At 38.3% G+C, this 22492-nt stretch overlaps 4 protein-coding genes across 5 annotated transcripts; 2 read left to right on the top strand and 2 right to left on the bottom strand.

Moving 5' to 3' along the window:
* Positions 1–58: 58 nt before the first annotated feature.
* Positions 59–11867, bottom strand: LOC139979412 (diphthamide biosynthesis protein 3-like). Its single transcript, XM_071990181.1, has 3 exons — positions 11692–11867; positions 10629–10703; positions 59–1835 (listed from the first exon to the last, which is right to left on the bottom strand). Exons 1-3 carry the CDS (start codon positions 11797–11799, stop codon positions 1770–1772), a joined length of 249 nt encoding a protein of 82 aa, XP_071846282.1. The 5' UTR covers positions 11800–11867; the 3' UTR covers positions 59–1769.
* LOC139979411 (uncharacterized) lies at positions 6680–9106 on the top strand. The gene is made up of 2 exons (XM_071990180.1): positions 6680–6878; positions 8130–9106. Exons 1-2 carry the CDS (start codon positions 6680–6682, stop codon positions 9038–9040), a joined length of 1110 nt encoding a protein of 369 aa, XP_071846281.1. The 3' UTR covers positions 9041–9106.
* Positions 11868–12227: 360 nt separating the features above from the next.
* On the top strand, positions 12228–14273 carry LOC139979925 (uncharacterized). Its single transcript, XM_071991167.1, has one exon. It carries the CDS (start codon positions 12345–12347, stop codon positions 13137–13139), a length of 795 nt encoding a protein of 264 aa, XP_071847268.1. The 5' UTR covers positions 12228–12344; the 3' UTR covers positions 13140–14273.
* Positions 14274–15083: 810 nt separating this feature from the next.
* On the bottom strand, positions 15084–21984 carry LOC139979843 (zinc finger matrin-type protein 2-like). Of its 2 annotated transcripts, XR_011797354.1 has the most exons (7): positions 21827–21984; positions 20691–20787; positions 19734–19937; positions 18832–18977; positions 17676–17803; positions 15755–17060; positions 15084–15715 (listed from the first exon to the last, which is right to left on the bottom strand). XR_011797354.1 is itself a non-coding variant. In XM_071990996.1 (6 exons), exons 1-6 carry the CDS (start codon positions 21848–21850, stop codon positions 17054–17056), a joined length of 606 nt encoding a protein of 201 aa, XP_071847097.1. In that variant the 5' UTR covers positions 21851–21984; the 3' UTR covers positions 15084–17053. The 2 variants fall into 2 exon arrangements, 1 of the variants encoding a protein (XP_071847097.1); XM_071990996.1 differs by having other exon boundaries at positions 15084–17060.
* Between the last annotated feature and the right edge of the window lie 508 nt (positions 21985–22492).

Raw genomic sequence — 22492 nt, 5'->3', positions numbered from 1 at the left:
ATAAGGGTACCCCAGGGCGACAGAAATAAAAACACTATAGCGTACAAAATAACAATTGTCTTTAACTTTTATTCCACCCAGTTATCATGCATAATACATATTGCACTCCATGCATCATTGAAACTACAGTAGTATCACAGATATTACATGATTTATATAAAACTACCCTAATTGAGAAGTAAAGGCCTATTCCTAAATCACCATGAAATTTTCTAATTCAAACAAGCAGTTTTTGCTGGATTTCATAGAGAGTGTGGGGAGGGCGAGTGGATATCAAAAAAGATGTAGGAGAAACTCTCCCTGTTTATATGTGTATGTATAGTGACACAGATAACATTTTAACAATAATGAGTATATACTACGTTATTTGGCTATCTGTAAATGTGCTTATGAGTTCGGCAGGAATGTTAAAATACAGTAAGTCATGAAATTTATCGCAATTGACGTCAAACTAATTACTTTATGTTGAGCAAGTTATGTTTTCAGCTTGATTTTAATGCTAAATAATATCCATACCTGTATGCTACTTGTACAAATATATTTAATAATAATATGTGATTTGAAAATCAGCCACATATTTTGCAATGCACTTACTCTTGGAGCTTCAAGGGGCTAAGAACTGATGCACACTAAAACACTCTCCTCTAACTGACTAACAATTCTACAATAGCAAGCACATGCCTCACAGAACCCTCACACACAGCACTTATTCATGGAACCAGCCACTTAGTTGGGAAAATGTTTTCAACACTGTACTTTCATGTCCCACTTCAAAGCAATTGTACTGTCAGTATGAGCCATATGAATATCATGTTTCTATCACATAAAAGGTTAGAAACTGTTCATACTGTTAGTATGAGTGCTGTGAAGCACGGAATGGGAGGACAGTATAGAGTACCAATAGTACTGTGAAATTGTCCCAGCTAGCGGAACCAGCTATTGACATTGTGTATAGCTTGAGTACTTCTTCACTACAGGGTCCCGTAAATACTCAAGAAAATTTTGATGTCAAATCATCCTTCACCATATAAACTGAAACCTTTTAAATGTAAGCAATAGAATAAGCTATGAAGGATAAAAGCTTATAGATAAAACAATTGAGATTACTTTAAAACTCTTCAAACCATCTATTGATTTCCCTTTAAAGACTTTCAATATTAAATAACACATTACATAGACTTTGTTAACACACAAATCTTAAAATGAACTTGCTGTTCATATATGTTTATTATGTACAGTAAGGTATTTGTAGTCATGTAAGTTCTGTCCATTGACTCCATTAACTTGTACGGGTTTCATGTACCTCATTCCTTACAGTAAAGTCATACAGTACATACACTTTCCTTTAGAAAGGTTCCTCCATGTGTTCAGCTGCCTGCCTCTCCACTATAATGTACATAACTACCTGCAACAATGGCTATTCTAATTAAAAGTTTGTTAAAATATATCAAAACTATGAATAAATATAAGTTTGTGTTTCTCTTATCCCTGGCATCAACATACTATACATTACAGCATAGCACTTCAAAGAATATATGTTCAAAGATGTTGTACAGTAAAGGCAATATTACAAAATCCAAATTCAAACTTTGCATGAGACTGCATATGGATATGAATATTCACACAGGTACAGTAACTTGCAATGTAGCAGTGTCTGCACCGAGTTTCCTGAACACTTCATCAAGATTTAAACCAAGGCATGACCCTGAGAGATATTTCTTCATCTTCATTCATTAGAAGCTAGCAGTGATCATTCTGTGTAGATCTTGTCACGTGGCAACCTCTACATCTCTCTGTCCGACAGCTGGCACTGTCTCCCCCTCCATGAAATCATCCTAATTGGAGAAATAGATGAGATATAGTAAAGTTGCAATGTTAGCATGAACATTTCCTTAGCATTTGAAAATGGACTTTTTCAATGTCACTGGGTAACTCAAAGGGATATTCCAGAGGCTGAAGTTGATTGCTTAATATAAATACTACAGATTTTTTGTATCTGTCGGTCAAAATCACATCCTGATAGCATGTTTGATGGCAAAGATATGGATTTTTCAAATTTGGTGGCATTTTGTGCAGGCATCTGGCAACAGCTGGGTGGATGATGTCATCGTGCCAATTCAACTGAAAATGCTTTTGTTTAACACGCTTTGGTCACAGAAAACACCATTCTACATAAGGGGCCTTTTCCAAACTCGCCGTTGCGGTATGCCGCGGAGAGCCGAATTTCCGCGGAGGCTATGAATATTCTGAATGACATCACTAGGCTTTGACCGATAAGTCCCGAAGATTAATTAGGTAGTCAGCGGACAGAGCATTGTCTGCTGGCACAATGGACAGCCTGCACTGAATAGAACGGCTTATCGTGGATTGAATGAGTAGGCCTAGCCTATGCCTATTGTGTTCAGCAGAGTGAAACCCGGTCCTGCAATGCAAGTTTATTTTGTTCGGAGAGAGAAATAAACACAACCTGGCTTACTTGTTTTTTTGCTTGCTTCTTTTTTATGTTATTTCACATGCCATTTGATATTTAATACCCTGAAAAACAAACCGAAATCTTTATTAAATCAGGGAGTTGTTTTGCGGGTAGTTGTTCCATAACAACTCCCTGATTAAACGCTTTAATCGATTCGCCAGTGAACAGAGTACAGTAGCTGAAGGAGTTCGACAACGTTGCCTACAGTACATACACCCATATGTACTGTTAACACTCGTGCCGCGCGTGTGTGGTGTTCGACGAAACTTCGAATTTCGAACTGTAACTACTTTGTGTTATAATCAATGAATACTTAATCATATTTAGCAGGAGACCTAAGTACATGTGGCCCGTTACACGTGAATAATAGTGGAAACGGTGTTTAAGACTAAAGGAAATTTGGCAAACTGCGGTGTTAGCTTTGACTGCTCTACTATACTTGTTTCTTAGTAGCGATATCATGACACGTGAATCGTTTATTATTGAAACCTATATGCAAAATAAATGTCTACGATACCGCGCACTCATTTTCTTCACAGTAAACTCTTTCAACTCGGGGGCCCCTCAATTCAATATCCTGTATATAGGCCCCAAATTATAGCGTGCTTGAATTGCTAGAAGTTTTAAAAGATATTTACCTCAATGTCTTTACTCTCCAAATTGTTCTCAGACATTATAAATGAACACACAAGATGACTGAATGTTCCAGTGAGGTAAATTTCCTCCGAGGTGATAATAAAAACAGTTAAAGAATTTGACCAAAGGTGACCATATTTGAATTTCTGGCATATATATAATACAGCAATAATATATAATACAGCATACCTTTAGGCTTTAAAAACTATACATTCTAAGCTACCAACTAACTGATGCAGCGTGTTATGTTTCAATTAAATATCACTTGTCAGTTTACTGAAGAGGATTGCAACACAGACTATGACAAACTTGACAGATGATATATTAGGTCGAACACGAATTCTTTGATTGTTTCGTTTCGTTTATTTGGTTTATCACTTCACTTGTAAACACATAAGGAAAAAGGTTATTGTTAAAATCATCGACATTTATTAATTTATGCTTCCACAATAATAATTAATTACGGTATTAAATATGAACAGTCATAGCCTATCAGACGGGGTGGGGGTGAAAAATTATAATATATGGTATGATATAAATTGAGGATATATTATCTACATCACAAACATTCAGCTGTGGAGAATGGAGACATGCTGATTCCTATCCTTCTTCGAAGTAAATACGTATCTACATTCAGAACATCGGCCCAGTTTGAGAGACTTGTAGAGTTGCATCTCCTCATCTGCTGTCTGCCATGGTCTTTGCAGCGCCTCCATATAAGTAAAAAAATGTGGGGATGGTGTTTGAAGGGATTCGTCCATGGTTGGTGTAGGCATTCCCTGTCCCAAGATCTTCTCCATCGCATGTGCGTTTCTTACAGGATGCTGGCTGCAGTGAGTACATGACCTTTCCATGCATTTAATTAGCGTAAATTCACCCAACCGACGATCACAATGGGCTGCAATGAATTTAAGTTCACTTAGGATGTCAGGGTGGTTCCTCATACTTTTCCTAGTTGGGTTCTGAAGTGCAGCATGTACTGTGTCGTAATCCGCCCAAGGAAAATCCTGACCATTACAATACTCCGGTATGACGTCAATTTCGTACCCGTCATATGTCGTGCCTTTCCAGTACTCTCCGCATCGATCCATTGCCGTATCAAAGACGATGACCTCTTTTTCCTCCTTCTGCTTTTCGGTCTGTCCTGTTTGAAGAGCGGGCGGGACTTCTTCTCCCTGCAAGACAGCTGGAAGACATACTGCCGAGAGTTTGTCCGACAATGGGGACCATAGATGCTCTATCATGTTAAGAGCAGAAAGTCCAGGGCCGTACGTCGACACACAAAGCAAATCCAGGTCCCTTCGCTTAAAAAGTCTCTGCAAATACAGCTGGACGGTCCACGACTTTGGGTTCCAGTCTGGCCCTCCATCTACCGACAAGATCACCATTGTCTTCCCTTCACCTTCTCTACTCAAAATGTTGTCCATGTCATTCACGTGACTTTGAATGTTTACTTTACGGAAGTTGGTGACACGGTTGAAAACAAAAGCAGGTCCAGTCCTGGGAAACTGATAAACCTCACGGCCCAGTTTGTCTTGTGTGGTCTTCTTGAAACCCGGCTTGCTTTTCAGGACCATGTAACCAGATGGCGTAATTTTGTAGCCTTTGCTGATCGGGAAATCATGGTCAGGCACGTTTGGTCGGTCATCGTTAGGGAAAATCCGTCGAATCTGATGGTATCTGCTGACTGCTAACCCACCAATGTGAACCTTGTTCATGCAATCGGCAGACATAACAACGGTGTTTTCCTCGAATTCCCTTCCAAACTCCAATCGGTAGCGGATCCTAGCAGCATAGTAGTGCCCGTCTGCATTAGTTTTCCGAACATCGTTCCTCTTCGCCGCAACTTTTGCCTTCACCAGCCCTTTGTACCGCTTGCGAGAGTTCCTGAGTTTCGAGGGTGGCTCCATTAATCGTCGGAGAGTAACTCCACTTACTTCGTTAGGGCACTTTGAAGTACACACAACGTGTTGTCGAAGTTGTTCGAGGGACGTTCCGCAACTTCTGCCAGTCGTTGATCGTCGTCTTTCGTGTGCTGTAAATCCGTTGTCTCCGATAAATTCATTCACGGTAGGAACGAGGTGGGGAAACGTAAGCCTGAACGGTTTCCTCCCGCTGTTATGCCTAGGGTCCTGTCGGTGTTGTAATTTTACCTTTGGTGGTGTTTTCACCTCAGGCAGAGGTATCTGAAGACGGAAAACGAAAAAAAAATTAGCCATCTTCATTTAGCATTTTCACCGTGAATCAATATTTTTTAATACGCTTACAAACATATTTTTCCAAATCTACAAAAAAATGCGCCGAACTACTTTCAGTTTTACACAGGTTGCCGTACGGTACAACCAGAAGAAAAAAGATATAAAAAAAAATAATAAGAGCGTTTACATTTTTCGTCACTTAGAGATACGAGTGCGAGCTCTTTATAACCAAAAGTTAGTGTAATGCGACGTGGCGTTACATACAGTAGCTTACAGTGTATAGCCTTTAACTACCACCTTGATCAACGTTAGTACGTTATTTAGTTTATACTGAAACTTACATTATTCCAAAGCATTGCTAGTAATAATTCATTTACAACCATGAAACACTTAAATTTTTCACTCATATAGGACGTAATTTATTAAAAAACTAATGGGCAGCAGATAATACTAAACGGCGTTCGGTCTATCAAAATGATTTTTGGATAGGGCCTATACTATAAATATAGGCTTTCTATGTTAAGAAACACTATGCAGTATGTGTACTACTTCTGCGATTTTTTCCTTCCGCCACACACTTTAATGTATATTAACTTAGAAAAAAAAACGGTATTTCGGCGGACTTTGCATATGTTGTTCTTCTTAGTTTAGATTCTTTTAAGTATAATTTTCCCTCAGTATTTATATTTCTGAAATAAGAAACTTAATGTGTTATACAGTATTTATACAGGGCGTGCTGAAAAAAAAAACTGGGGAGGGGCTTCTTCAATGCTTGGTCGGAATCAAAATGGATTATGAACTTACACTTATTCTGCTCTCTTGTGTCCATATCGAGGTCAACGTCGGAAATTCTTCTGGACAGTTTTCCTTGTCTTCGTAATCAAATCGAGCATCGAGCCACGAATCAAGTGAACAATCACTTTCTGCGTCCATTTTGATTAGGAAATATTCAGAAGTTTGGTAGCTGCATATAACGCTGAACTTTCATTAAATTGATATCGGAAAAGTTTGGTCTTGACTGAAACTGATGTATTGATATAGTGACTCTCCGAGATTGAACGGTATAATAGCTTTCTGCACAATTTATTCCCTATTAACTTCATTCACCCTGCCGATAATCCCCAGACAAAACAAATTTATTACACCCTAAACGGCCCTATTGTATTTGCTGTTTGATCCCCCGCGCGCAATTGTGCGTTGAACTAGAGCAGTGCAGCTATTGGCCCATGTTTGCGCTTTGATGCGGTTTAAAATTGGTTTAAAAAAGTATTCGCGACGATAGTGTCCCTATATTGCACCTACCACTCGGCGAAAACGACTCGTTGCCTTTTTCATTTGGATCTACTCTATTCCATATTGCTACTGTGACATTATGGCTCCCAAAATCACAGCCAACACTTCCGTTGTAGTTTGCTGGATGGAACCCGCAAGGGATCGTGGGCGAGAATCCACTGTCCGGGCAAAATGTGTGCTAAAACCCCACCGAAGTAAGCTAAGTATCGGTGTGACAGCCCTGGTGAGGTGGCGATCATCAGGACGAGTTTATAAGGCAGTGATCAAAGCCATAGATGGTAGGTTCATACTTTTCATCATTCTCATAATGTTTAAATTGTTTAATGACATTGGCTTTAGCATTGAGCAGATACTCTTAGAATATCCTTTTCAGAACAGCTGATCCTCGAAATAATATATATAGTAAGACGGGGTAAAAAAAAACCCGTTTCCTTAAAGTTTAACCTATATATTAGTATCACATCCAGCTGTGGGGTTGGGACTTAGGGTAGAGAATAATTTAGGACTCTAAATATAACAAGATAACCGTATGCAACAGACATATATTGTGTTAGGCTATAACACTAGGCTAACATAGCAATAACTTGGGTTAAGAACAGGCAACAGTTAGTTATAAAAATGTAAATTATTATATTGGTAGAAATTAGAGGAGCATAGATGTACTCCCTGTGTCAATCATATAGCAGTTCTAACATTCTGTGATAAATAAAAACCATTTTGGGAGGAAAATAGGATTGGTCTTTTTTTACCCCAAACGGACACAAAACCCTGGGGTAAAAAAAAATCCACGTCATTCGAGAAAACTGGCAGATCGTGCGGGTAATTACATTACTGATTCATGTAGGTACACCTCTTGTTATCATAACCAAGAAACAAAATCCTCTATATCAGTTCTAATATTTTTTGGCGGGATAAATTAGTTAAAGGACAGTGTTCAGAACCTAAATATTTGCTATTTTTAGAGTATGGGAAAAATCGGCGCTAAAAGTATCGGTACGCTGATGGAAAAGAATAGTAACAATATATAAAGTATGTCAGAATTGACTTGGGCACCATGGTTTTCACATACACCATACAAAAATGTGTTTCAATTTCTCACGACTTGTAGTGGGGGTGGCTTTTTTTTACCCCAACTACCCTGTTTTTTTTTACCCTGATTTACTATACCAAACTTTAATATGTGATAGCTTCATTCATTTCTTCATATTCCCAAGCCATTCGTTATTTTTATCTGATGACGTATTAGTCATATAGATTTATGTATAGTCCTCTGTCGTGGATCACTTCCGTGTACACACAACTATATAGTAACTTCCAAAATAAACATCGCTTTGCATATTAATAATACGATTGTCACCGAAATATAAAAAAAAATGAATGAAAAAGGTAACATATCTTGTTAGCCCCTCCTCAAGTCAAATGTACACCAAGTCAATAAATGTTTAGTTTTATGCAGTGTTCGTAAGATAGACCATTTATCAAGGAACATATATGTTTTTCCTGACCCTCCCAATCCTTTTCATTTAAAGGTGAGCACGAGGTTCAACAAGAACCGATGTTGGATGCTGAGGACGATGCCCCGATATCGACATTGTTAAATTCTCGTGGTGGCGAAGAGGTAAACCATCCACCTCACGTACAAGAGTCGGAAGTTAGAAGCTCCGTTTCACCGACGGCAGACACCCAGCCACCTTGTCTTCGCCTTGAGGAAACGGACATTGCAGATAAACGCCTTGACGACGTCAATCCAGCAGTTCAGTTTGAGACTGCGAAAAAGTTCAATGAACTTAGAAGCGAACTTCAAAGTGTAAGGAAAGACGTACAGGAGCTGAAATCGGACTTCAAACTTTTTCAAAGTAGCATAACTGAAACATTTCAGGAAAAACTTAATGCGATGCTTGAAGCAATTGCTGAGGTCAAGCACCAGGGAGATTCTCTTCAAAATTTGATAACTCAAAGAGTGAACCGCAAGAATGGATCGGAGAACGGTACACCTCGCAGACCTAACCGCGGAGATTGCAACTCCCCTGAGACGCCAACTGGAAGATCGTCTAGGAGGATTTCTCCTTTTTACGGAACCCTCCTTGGCAATCTGGTGAAAATACCGGTGGATAGCCAGAACGCTATATTTGTAGACAAGGACAAGTACGAACAATACTTTTTGGGATCATCCACTGCAACGTCTTTTGTTCGCAGGCTGATGCCTCATTTCTTTAGCTCGGATGAGATGTTGCAGAGTAATTATGACGGGGGATTAGTTGTAACGGGTGTGGGAAAAGTAACCAAACTCCAGTTGGACCGTTCAAAGGTCAAAGCCATTCTAAGGCAGGCAGAGCTGGAGTTCCAGGGTTGCACACAAACAACCGAAGCTTTCGGTAAACTCCGTGTAGCAATAAACGACAGATGTAGGTCAGAAGGACGAAGACTAGCTCTTTTGTAATTTCTTTATATTTTCTTGCTGTTTTGTCTTAAGAAATGTTTTGTAATAAAGATTGTGTTCAATATATTAACGATGGGTGTCAGTTGGTCTGTTTTTTGCGAAGTCCTTATAGTCTGGTCGATAAAGGTGAAAAATAATAAAGTTGTGTTGGATTTATGATGGTATGAAAACGTAACAGAATGTTGTTTTAAAAGATACATAAAAAATTATCTAGCCAAAAGTTTTATGTGCTAGTCAATTCGGACGCTATAAATGGCTTTCTTAAAGTTATCGGTATTAACTCCCTCCCTTCAGATGGTCCAAATGTGGACCATTGTTTTTAGAAAGTCATTACTCGAGATAGGAATACACTAGAGAGCTTGCCATAGCTTTATTTTGCACATAAGACAGACTGCAGGCTGCATCAATAAACAACACTTTTAAAAATTATAAAAATTAAAACCTCATTTCAATACCTATTTGTCAATACTTGGGTCCCTATTGACAAAATGAACAGATTTTAAGTAATTACAATGTGTTAATATTTTTCCCCCAGGGGAACAATTATATGATCACAATTGGGAATAAAGGAGTTAAAACACCCAGACAAAATTTATGCCGACGATGGGAAGCACGCGTACAGTATAATAGGTTCGATCTGTTTGCCCTCTGATAAAATTACGTTCATTGCACATATACTAAGCAGCAAGCGCAGTACATATTGAGCGTCTAAATATAATTAAGGCCGAAGCCACGGACTCCTTTCTTGACGGAAACTAGCGCTAGGCGGCGAGAGATATGCTGGAAACACTTCCATATTCAAACGCGCAGCACATAACGCTATTTCACACATGCTAGGCTAGATGCTTTTCAATGAACTGCGTGACTTGGCCATAACTCAGTGCTCGATAAGGGCAATAAATGTACAAACGGAACAATTTTTACCAAGAGGTTGCATTTAAGACCTTTTTATATATGCCATAAACTTAAAAAAATAATTAACATCGATTTTTGTTAGGAAGTGACAACTTCAACAGAAAGTCAAAGTTTTCCTTTCTTGAAAGTTTATTGTGGGCCGTTGTTGTGCAATGTAGGCCTAGGATAGGCTCATGCATGCCTACGAATTTGACAAGGTGCATACTGATGGTGCTTGTATTACGATAGTTGTAGTTACGATGTTGTAAACAACAATAGGTGGGGAAACACTTTCTTGACGAAACAGTAGGTCAAATTCAGTAAATCACTACAGTATAATAACTTCCTGGACTGAGAGTATCGATCGTTTCTGCTCCTAGCAGCAGTGCTTTCTTTGTAACTCTAATCGGATTAAGTGCATGCTAGCTCTGTGGTGGAATATTTCGGAAAGGCTCGGGAGTGATCACTTGAGCTTGCTGCAATAATGAGACACACCTGAGTGCACACGAGCTGTGCTCTTCCGCGGCATACCGCAACGGCGAGTTTGGAAAAGGCCCCTAAACCTTTTGATGAAATTCTAAATGCACAGCAGAATGGCAACAAAGAAAAATTCCAAATATATCATATTTAAAGGAAACATAAATCAACAAGTAGATAATAAAAAGAAAGTAAGGTTTTGAAGATCTTTACTTACGATGTCATAGATGACTTTAACAACTAAGGAGCAGCTGGGACATGTAGCCTCATCTTCACCATTAGCCAAGTCATCCTGTGATATAAATAAAATAATCACATTATGATTTTAACCTGTATAGTTTCTTTTCTTTCTTTTAAACTTCATTAAAACATACATTTTGGTAACTTTTTGCAATATGAATTTGTCAATTTGAATATGTAATTAGCCTACATAAGGCCTTCCAAAAAATTTAAGGCCAAAGACTTAAAAGCAAACACCATCTACATCCGATATTATACAAATCATTATTTTTCATTAGGAGGAATTATACTGACCAAGTGATAACCAAACAAATGGTTTAAGCTCCTTTAACTCAATGCATACACAAGTTAGGCTATCAAAACATCAGCATGATCAGTCTACATAGCTCCCAACTTTTCCTGATACAATGTTGGTTACTATAAATGTGAACCACAAAATTGGGAAGGGACATAATTGGAGGGGCGTCTCCTCGACTATCGAATAAAAGTGGAATTTTGAGACCCCTACGTGCAAAGTGGTGGAATGCACACATGTGATAATGTATAAATTTATGGTAACTTCTTAAAGTAGCATTCACACTTTCTGTGTGAACTTTTCAAATTACCTTTTAAAATTCATGATGTGCAACTCAGCCAGATGGTATTTCTAGTATGTATGGCCAGTGGCTGGTCTAGCCCATCAGTTGCAGTCACTTGGGATTTCCTGGCTATAGTTGGGGCTACACAGAATTTAGCCTTTTCTCTTTGATAATTAAAACTCATATAAGACCTTAATGGTAACCTCTGCACTGAACCTCTTTCTCCCTAACCATAACTCTAACTTAATATTCAATACTTGTATTAATAACTAAAAGGCATGTCAGTAAATGTATGCAAAGATGATGTGTTCAAAGATAATCTGTGCAAAGTTGATGTCTGTAGGCCGAAATTATTTCGTGGAACAGGTTCCCTAATATGGCCAAAGTAGGGTTAGGCGTAGATACAAATTACAATGCTTACGTAAGTGATTAATTACTGAAAGATCAAGACATTTTATGAACCTTCGTTATTTCAAATCGGTCTCCACATGGACAAGGGTAGTAGTAAGTCTCTGCTTCTTCATCGTATTCGAAATCTTCAATTTCCACTTCGTCATGATATGTTGTCATGGTGTGAAAAGCCCTGATGGACTCGCATGTGATATGCAAACCACTGTGTACTAGTAGTAGTGCAATACCAATATGCCTTACCATGCAAGAAAATTCACAACACAAACCGTGCAATGTCGCAACTTTACGTTGCCATATAGAAACAAATAACAAAATTAAAGGTCTACAAAAATATGCTGTTTTATGACACAGATGCAAATGAATAACTTTTGATACATTAAAATAGTAAATAAATATTTTTATATTAATAATTGTGGTTTTATTAATGTAATATGATAATATATTTTATTTAAAATTATTAGAAGTTTCGTTTAGCAGCTCAGTAGAAGTTTCTCGCAATAACTGCTTTGTATTACGTCACACACGACCGAATGAACCAGAAAATTCTCTAGTATATAAATTGCAGTGCCTGTAATTTGCGGATAACATTCGTTTAGAGCACCATCTTGTCGCACTACATTTTAACACTCACTCGATCCATTGGAAAGTGTGTACTTTTAATATTCTTGCTTCGATTCCAAGGGGTTGACAACTTGACAAGAATAATGTCTTCATTTCGACTGATACCTACCTTCCGCCTGGCCCGTCGACTGGCTAAGGAAGTTTCTCCGCGCGTATGTTATGATCATTGGGGCATGAGACCGTGGATGCACAGTGGATGGGGACATCCTGCGATGTTGCCTTCCTTTGGACCTCACAATTTAAGTCGAATCTTGGAAAAACACTCCCAAATGTTTGAGAATCTTAACCGCATCGCTGATCTGTCTGCAGAATCGTTTTGGTGCGAGGATGAACCGAGCCCCGCAAAGTCCGATGCCACGACAAATCATGGTGAGAAACAAGCGAAAAATTGTACAGAGTCTCCTGGATTTGGACAAGAGATTTCTCCTGAGGATGGCAAGGGAAACGAAATATTCAAAGTTTCTCTCAAAGTTGGTGAGGTATTTAAACCAGAGGAAATCAAAGTGAAGATTATTGGGAGATGTCTGCAAATTGAAGGTAAACATGAAGAACGCGGAGACAATAGCCATTACGTAAATCGTCAATTTGCACATTCTTACAACCTGCCCATGGATGTAGATGACACTAACTTTGTCTCGACTCTCACCGCCGAAGGTATTCTGAACATCGAGGCACCAAGATTGCAACAAGCTGAGGTCCAAAATGAGCGACATATTCCTATTCAACAGGAACCGCGGATTGTGAAAGACGAACCTAAGACAGCTGCAAGTGATGCGCCTTCTAGCGGAAATGATCAATTTACGGAAAAGGTCGATCCGAAGGTCAAAGGCGAGTCTACAGCTCAGGGGGATCACACGAATGTCGAGAATAAGGATTGAGAACTTACAGCCCAGAAACGTCGGAACAGCGGTTTCAAATTGGTTGAGCACTTGCGCTCAAATTAACGTACATACATGTCATTAATAATACTTCATATTGTGTATTGTTTAACTTCATTTATGATAAGTATTTTTTAAGTAAGCCAATTTTAGGTATCAACTAATCGGGGTGAATGTATATGGCATATGTAACCTAGAAAACATAACTGAGCGGATTTTTTTTAAACCTTAATTGCATTATCATCCATACTAGACTTCTATTTGATATTACGCCTATATACCCGTCACAGTTTATATGTTTAGCGTAAGAGTGAGGGATTATTGCATCATGTGTAACCTATACGAAGCTGAATAACGCAAGAGTGGCGATTTATTACATTATCGAGAAGAAACAGCAATTGTATACTGATATTTGACGTCCGTAATTAATTAAGTCAAACATTGTACAATAATTAGGCTTGATCAGTGGGAGGGGGGAGGGTAAAACTGATTTTGTCAGTTATCATATACTCCTGACAGTAAGCTAACCCATAATCAGATGTACTTTATATTTTAGTCACGAGAAACTTGCCTAGTCCTGTGATCTTAGCTTGGACATCCCATCCCCACTCCCCCTACCCACATCTTTCGCTGGATCATAACTCAGTTGTACAAGGAGGATTAAATCGTTTATATATGCAATTAAATTTTGCTAGCTTGAATTTAGTATTGGGTGTTGTATGTAAAAGCAAGTCGTATCAATTTCATCTAAATAATTAATACTACTGTAATTTAATAGTTCATATATTGATAGAGTACATTTCACTACTATTTTTGCTTTACTTGTTTGATACAACTACAAAACTACTTCAAATTAAAAAGGTTTGCATTGTAAGATATTCATGTGGAATTAAAACATACTATTCGTAGGCAAATATGTCGTATATCTGGTTATCACCCAAATTAATCTACACGGTACGGCAAATTTGGTATATGTTTCTTTTCATCGGACGATTTTATCTTGCTACATGTAGATGGTTGCAGTGGTGGATATTGCATTATTGGAAAGATAAATTACAAGTGCTAAGAATTTGAAATGACATTTTGGCATTATGGTCATTTTGATAGTCAAAGCTAATTAAAATGGGTTAATTGTATCGTTTACTTTTTGCTCCTTCAAGTAACGAGTCTTTTGAATTTAGATGTCTCCTGTTTGGCTGCTTTTGGCAGCCGCAGATACCAGGTGGTGAGTTCGGGGGGGGGGGGTCGGTGGGGAGGGGGATGTGTTATGCTCCCCTCTACTTTCAACCTTCCACAAGAATCCAAAAGTAGTTATGACCACAACCTTGCCACTGTTTAGGTTTAATTATAGACCTAATTAAAACTTTCAATATTGCTGCTGGGGTAGGTTCGCAGGTGTCGTCCCTACATGTGAGATGGTTTGAATGAACCCACACCTTCTTTTATAATATCCTGGATCCTGCCCTGGAAAGAGGGTCACCAAACCTATGCCACACCTGCCAAGATATTGATAGCCTAACATTTATAGAATTCATATACAAATCAACCCCATTTTCATGCAGTCACCCCTCCCCCTCCCCCCCCCCCACATCTGCCACACTTGACTATCTTAAATCAAAGCCAAGGATACCATGGGGTAACGTAAGTGTGTGCACACGAAGCAAATGAGATAAAGGTGAAAATCTTTGTGCACTCAAATTTCAACAATGAAAACTGGTTCCTTACAACAGCTATAGTACACATAACATAATCAATGCTTAAATACTAAGCACAAACTATGAGGCTTTACTATTTTGCAAGTCTTCTGAATTCTTTCTAAATTGTCACTTCAGAGAGGGAGGGGATGGGGTAGACAAAATTATTTAAAGGGCCTCTGCCATACCTCTGCTTCACACAAATGCAAACAGGAAACTTTCCAAAAACTGAAACAATGATAAACATATCTATCTTATTTTTAAGTATTCATATCTATTATTTCTAAAATTGGACACTTGGAGAATAAGATGTGAAGATATTTAAAACACCTACTCAGAGATGAAATTTACCCCTCTGCAAACACTCATATATTATTATTCATTCAATATCTATGGAATGCATTTCATCAGTAAGAATAACAGAAATGAACAAAATATTTTTACAAGTAAGTGCAGGCTTATAGGCAAAAGTGATCTGCATGGGAAGATGGGAACATCCCCTTGCACCCTCCCCCTGCCCCAACTATCAAATCACTCCTTCCCTCACCCCCTCTTTAATAGTTACACCAATGTGAAAAAAGGATATTACAAGAAACACAAACCTGAGTATCAGCTCTCAAGTAACGTTTTTGCGTAAAACGGCATAAAAAATGTGTTACTTTTGCTCCTAAACAGAGAGAGAACTTAAAGAAGTACAGCAACATTCAGGAGCTACCTAAACTTGGCAGAAAAAGTGGTGATACGGACACTGCCAGATCACTTCTGTTACTCTAATACCTTGCCAGTGTTTTTGTCAAATTCATAACTTAACATATACAAGATATACTCAACCTACAAGCAATGTTAAACATTACCACCGCCTCCTTCCTTCCCCAAATCTGCCTTCTCTTGGTCACCCCCTCCTTCCTCCCCATTCACTGCCTTCTCTTGGTCACCCCCTCCATACTCCCCCTTCATGCCTTCTCACCCCATTTAATGCACACTCGTTAACTATGATGGGCGGAATAGTTTGGTAAATGGGAATGCATCACATTAACAAATAAGGTTTAGAGTTACAGACAAATGCATAACCAAATATACCAGAATAACTATTGTAAATAAATGAAAACAGAATAGTTACCAAATCAATGAGGTTTTGTCACCAGGTTCAACATAAACAGCCTCCAATTTCAGAAACAGTATCGTCAACTTCTGAACTGGAGTTGACTCAATATTTACCGACACTCAAACTTGTTTTCATATTACAAATAAATCTAGAGGTTATCATGCCTTTCATTTGCAAACCATTACAACCTCAACATTTTCCTTCACCTCCCTCCAAAACCACAATAAAATTTTTACAGATCCCACATTCTTATCCAATACCCCAACCTGAGCCTTTCTCTACTTACTTCAGTTGGTAACCTTGTCATAGTATTCTGGATTTATGTTGTGAGTTTTGTCAAAGGTTTCGGGAGTTTATGTAGTTTGAGGTAGATCTAGTGAAGTGTAGCATCTGAGTTAAATTTGGATCCCACATTCTTATCCAATACCCCAACCTGAGCCTTTCTCTACTTACTTCAGTTGGTAACCCTGTCATAGTATTCTGGATTTATGTTGTGAGTTTTGTCAAAGGTTTCGGGAGATTATGTAGTTTGAGGTAGATCTAGTGAAGTGTAGCATCTGAGTTAAATTTGGAAATATCCTACACAAGCTGACCACAATTTATTTGACATAAGAAGTTTATAAGAATTATTTTGATAGGCAAAATCAAAGTATTGCTTGTTTTTACCCTCTTTTTTTTCTACAGATAAGGAAATTTGCCATAGAAATATCCTTTTTGACCTTAATGTGTAAAAACATAAAATTAAAATAGAAGAGGTAAATTCATTAAAACGAAAAACAGGGCCACAGCTCCACGACTACATCTCAAAAGATGAAGAAGGACTGACAATGAGGAGACGGTAGTAGCATCCTCTTATCCACTTCCCGGCATCCTCCGTGTAGGATGTCCCTCTTCCTCTTATAAATTGACAGACCTATGTGAACAGCACTGGATCACATCAATATCTTTGAGTCCTTCCGAAATCATCAATTTCGAGTCTTGCCATGAAATATCGTCCAAAATCCAAATATAATTAAATTCTAGATAATCTTCAGAACTGTACACAGCAATTGATGATATCTGAAGTTTGCCAGTGTAGCTTCTTCTCTTGCCACATCTGAAGTTACAAACAGTCTTCATTTCCTGTTCATGAAAAAGGAAATTGTGTCACAGACTTAGAAATCTTTTTAGCATTGTGTGCCAGTTTTATAATTTTAGTATAGCAAAGGAACTCTCTTGGAAAAGCAAAAGAACTATATTGAGTAGTTTACACAAGATGAGGGTCATGTGTTTTCATATTGCTATTGAACTATATATCCCAAATAAAATGCCACAACCATCCCTTAAATCCCATCCCATTCCCAACCTCCCCCCACCCTACCAATTCACTTCTAATACCAATACTACTACCAATACCTTGAAGGACACTTTTGGCTAAAATTTCACTTAAACATGTGACTTAAGGAATACTAATTCTGTGTTGTAAATTGCACAAGCTGAGTTATCCATTGAACCCTTGCTCTGCTACTGACGATCAAACGCCACTGGACCTTGCATTCCATGTGCACAGTATCACACCTGCCTTTTTCATTCACAGAATCAGGAATTCAACAGGGAAGGGGTAGTCAAAAAAACAAAAAAAATGAAAATTTTGACATATACATATGCAAGCAAAAGATAACTGGAAGGAGCTCAGATTTCCCTTTCATAATTATTATTATTACTTTTGCTTGCAATGTCCATCTCATCCAAGCTTACTTTTTACTGGATCCAAAACCAGAGAATCCCATCATGGCTGCCATCTCTGGATCTCCATCGATGTCATCATCTGCCCGCCTCTTCCTCTCTTTCCTCTTCTCTCGTCGGTAAGCTTTCTGTTTTTCTTCCTGAGATGAACCGAAATGATACAACAGTTCTTACTCAAGATTTTAGAACATTAAAGAAACTGAGCAATTGACACAAGACGTCATGACCCCTAATCAGTTGGAGGTCAGTACAAGAAATGGTTTTGATTGTCTTCAAATCTTGTCTGGATAAAGCTTTTGTTTGCAATCTCTTTATTTATAATACATTTGAACCTATTAATGACAGGTTTTGTCTATATGAACTTCATGAAGGGAAATACCTTGTCTGGTTTCAAAACCAAAATGCTTTCTAAACTGGCCAAATTGCTAGACACAAATTGCTAGACACACTTTGGAAGGTTATGCAGCAACCTGGCTATTGTGGAAACCCATTTTCTCTTTTAAGGAGTGTTTATACATAAAAGATTAATGTTCATACCATCTTTACATCCAAAATACAATGCAGAATGTTAACTCTGCCTTACTTTGTTTGTGGTATGTCAAACATGTCAACTGTTACTTAAATGTTTGTTAAACAAAATGAAAATGATTTGCATTTTCACCCATTTGCTTATTTCCACTGCAATAAGCAATACTGACATGTACCGACAAGCAGATAAGACAGAAAAGACCTCCCCCCCCCCCCCCTTCTGCCTTACAAAGAATATTAAGTGAATAAGTCCGACACTGCTTACCCACACCCCTCTGAATATTAGGAATAGTCTGAAAATGCTTACCTCTTCTCTTAACTCATCCACTGCAATAAGAAATACTCACCCCCCCTCCCCCTCTGAATAGAAGAGTAGTCTGACACAGCTTACCTTATTTCTTAACTCATCCACTGCAATAAGTAATACTGACAAGTACAAGCAAGCAGATAAGAGAGAAAAGATCTCCCACCCCTCCCCCCCCTGAATAGTAGAATAGTCTGACACAGCTTACCTTATTTCTTAACTCATCCACTGCAATAAGCAATACTGACATGTACAAGCAAGCAGATAAGAGAGAAAAGACCTTCCCCCCCACACCCACACCCCTCTGAATAGTATGAATAGTCCAACACTACTTACCTCTTCTCTTAACTCATCCATTCTGGCCTCAAAATCATACTCCTTTTTCTTTTCGTCTAGTTTTCTCTTGTTTGATTCAAACCGTTTTTTAACTTGGTCTAAAGAGGACCTCTCGACCTTCATGGACATACCCAAGTTCCTTTGGTCTAGGCAGGTACAAAGTAAATAAAAAGCGGGTTAATAGGACTCCCCTATAAATACATTTGTACATTATGTGAACATCATGTCGGCTTACTACAGTAGTAGTAATTGATTCTATACATAATATCATTAGATCTTAAGTCACATTTGCAACGCTTAGATGCAAGTGGCAATGCTATAATGCCAATAGAGAGAAATGATCAGTGATTCTGTAAAACAAATGTTCTATGAAAGCCGGGGTAAACCACTAGTCAGATCAAAGAGCCAGACAGGATCTAAGACTCACTCTACATAGATTGAGCCATGTATTTGGGCAGGTGAGTAGGGACCTCAAGTCTAAGGTTCTCACAGCCTGCAAACCCAATTAGTGCAATGATTGTGGAACAATTTTTCTTTTGGAGGATCGGACTGAAATTGTGTGGGGGGCAATTTTCCCTTAACACAAAGTATTGAGGACCACTGGTATATAACATTATTAAGGTGATCTCAAGTTTACAACACCTTAGCTCCCTGTTCCGAGCCCAACTTCACCACATGTCTCATGAAGTAGACCCTTGTGATTCAGCAAACCAAATATATCTAGTACTCATACAGGATACTCTCATAGACACTCAATGTCTTAGATGTCTCTCCCCAATTCTCACTGAAACAGGAAGTACAACAGCAGGTGATGTACCTTTAAAGATACAATTCATACCATTTCAAGATAAACACTTCAACACTACCAAGTTTCTGTGTAACGAGCCGACATATCTACTTACGTTTCTTGCCGTTGATGTGATCTAAAAAGTTAATGGAATCTTTCACGACACAGTCACAGACATTGCAATAATATCCGCCCATTTGAGAGGCAGGGGTCGTCTTGGTGATGACAGTGCTCTTTCCGAGATGGGACTCGAGATCCACTTTATATTCTCTTCTCTTCAGCAGCTCTCTCTTGACAGGAGGTTCTTTCTTTTTACTTTCTGTGGAAAGGAGCAAAATAATAGAGAAATTAAAATAATAAGTTATAAAATAAAATAATGGGATAACAGAATGCTGGGGAAAAAGTATTAATTTAAAACGAGATAACTAAAACATATATCAACAATGTCTGACTGAAAATTTATTGAGAGGAATCGAAGGCTTCCAACCACATCCAATTTGAAATAGTTTCAAGGAGCTCAGACTCAACATTGCTTCTAACAGGTTAGTGGCCATTAATATTTAACACAACTACTGTACTGTGTCAAATGAGGGAATGACAATCATCGAACTTTGGTTTGGGTCTGAGCATAAACCCTATTAGCTATATAACTGAAGAGTACTTGTGCAAGTTTACCTTCTAAGAATATTCTGGTAATGAAGAGCAGCACTTTCACACAATACCTTCATAACTAATCACCAACTGGTTTCATTGGACATCTCACCTCTGCAGGATTTACTCTCGGTTATTCAAATAATTACAGCATAATTTACTATTAAATTTTCTGCATTTACATGGAAGAACTCTTGATTAAATAGAACTTGCACATAGGCTAATGGGTGACAATTGGTAGCCTTTTATTACATTACATACCTGGACAGTGGTACAAGCAGCAACACTATAAAGAACCCAAGAAAAGTGCAAACATATAACAGCAGTGTAAAGTTACAGGTTCTGAATGTTGGAATAATGCATGGATTTATTAAGTTGGAATGTCATTCATGATATAGTCTAAGATAGGACTGTTCAGTACCTTTCTCCTCCAACTCCTCAAGCTCCTTGTCAATCCTCTCTCTTGCAATCTTCTCATATTCATCTCGATCCCACTTCCGTCGATGATCATCTGGCTTCTAAAAATATGATGAAGAAAATTCAATACATTATCGATGTTCTGAACCTTATTACATTCAGTTTGTGGAGCAGACACCACATAGAATCTGCTGTTTAAGCTTACTGGTATAGAAGTTCCTACCCAAAGCATTACAATCAGTATACACAGCTTAACTGATCAATGTTGAATTCCATGAAATGAATGCATATGATATCACATCATTTGGCATACTATTCTGATATAAATCCTATGTTACGAACCTGTCCACTGACCTATTCACCGGTGCAAAGGCTTCCTGACTACAATTGACTTTATGAAACTTAAAATGATGTAGATGTTTCTGCTAACAAAGTGGCTATTCTTATGACTAGTCGTAAGAATAATTTCCGACTACGCATGCGCAGTTGCTATTTTCATGACCAGGAGTACTATTTTTACGACGAGGAGTAACAATAATTTCCGGTTAGGGTTAGGGTTAGGATCGAGGTTTAGGGTTATGTTTAGGGTTAGGGTTACCCCTACTACATGCGCAGTTGCTTTATTTACTTTACTGCTCTTGAATTTGCCTTTGTCGTAAGAATAGTTTATAAATAATTGTTACGACTCTTCGTAAGAATAGCCACGGCCTTCTGCTAAATATGTGATGCAACTAACACTATTGTGGAAACTATCTGTATCAGTCCCTCACTGTTTCCGGGAGAGGGAAAATCAGGCAATAATTTATCCGGTATCGGTCACATAGCAAAATGGTTACTAATTTACTTGTGGAATCATATTCCTAAGTTTAACATTGATTCCTTCACTTGTATAAATTTCACGATGTTACTACCGGCAGACTACGGCTTAAGCCCAGCTTTACATAGGCTACACTACAACAGTATAGAATACGCTACAGTACGGTCAGTAGGCCTAGTACAAGTAGTAGTAGTAGTAGTAATATGATTAGGTCGTAGCCTAATGTTAAACGTTAGGCCCTGGTAGAACTGTGACTGTGAAGCAACACGAATTACGTGTGTTAACTTGATGTTCTAGACGGAAAAAAAATGTAAAAGGCATACACTTGGTCCAGGTTCATTCGCCATCGTGCCACTTTCTTTTGGTTCCGTGATTTGCTAATAAAAGGGATGCCGCTGTCCTTGTCAAAAATGTTCAACTACAGCTAGGAAAATCTGTAAGATACAATAAAACGATTTAAAGTAAGTCAAACAGTGTTGGAGGGCACACTGGTATAAAACGAAACTCTCTCTCAAATTTCACAAATCTTGAAGCTAGTTTATTTTAGAACGAGAGATATATAGTTGAACTCGCAAAATCGCATCAATAGTTTAGTTAAGTGAACTCCATGGCAGGAATGACGTCTAATTCTGAAGGGGGAGGGCTTTATCAACCTCCCCGGGAAAAATATACAAAAAATACAGAATACCTAGTTACGTACAGTACATAAATAGATGATGTGGCCTATGTGTAGTACAACTTGAACAGTCGAAAATTTAACATCGTTTCAAAAGTAGCACTAGCACCATTTATTCATCTAAGCACCCTCCATTTTATCAAAATTTCTCAATGGGGAAGGCTTTCCCCTCCACTTATAGACTCCTCCCCCTTACGAATTAACATCTTATCCCCCCCCCCCCACCAGTACGAACGGTGGTGACGCGCCTGGTGAACTCGAGTGTAAGGAATGGGTGCATTTCAAACGTTATCCACGTGATGGTCAAGCATGA

This window comes from Apostichopus japonicus, chromosome 14 (genome assembly GCF_037975245.1).
Source record: "Apostichopus japonicus isolate 1M-3 chromosome 14, ASM3797524v1, whole genome shotgun sequence".
Lineage (NCBI taxonomy): Eukaryota > Metazoa > Echinodermata > Holothuroidea > Aspidochirotida > Stichopodidae > Apostichopus > Apostichopus japonicus.
This window is presented reverse-complemented; position numbering and strand designations above follow the sequence as displayed.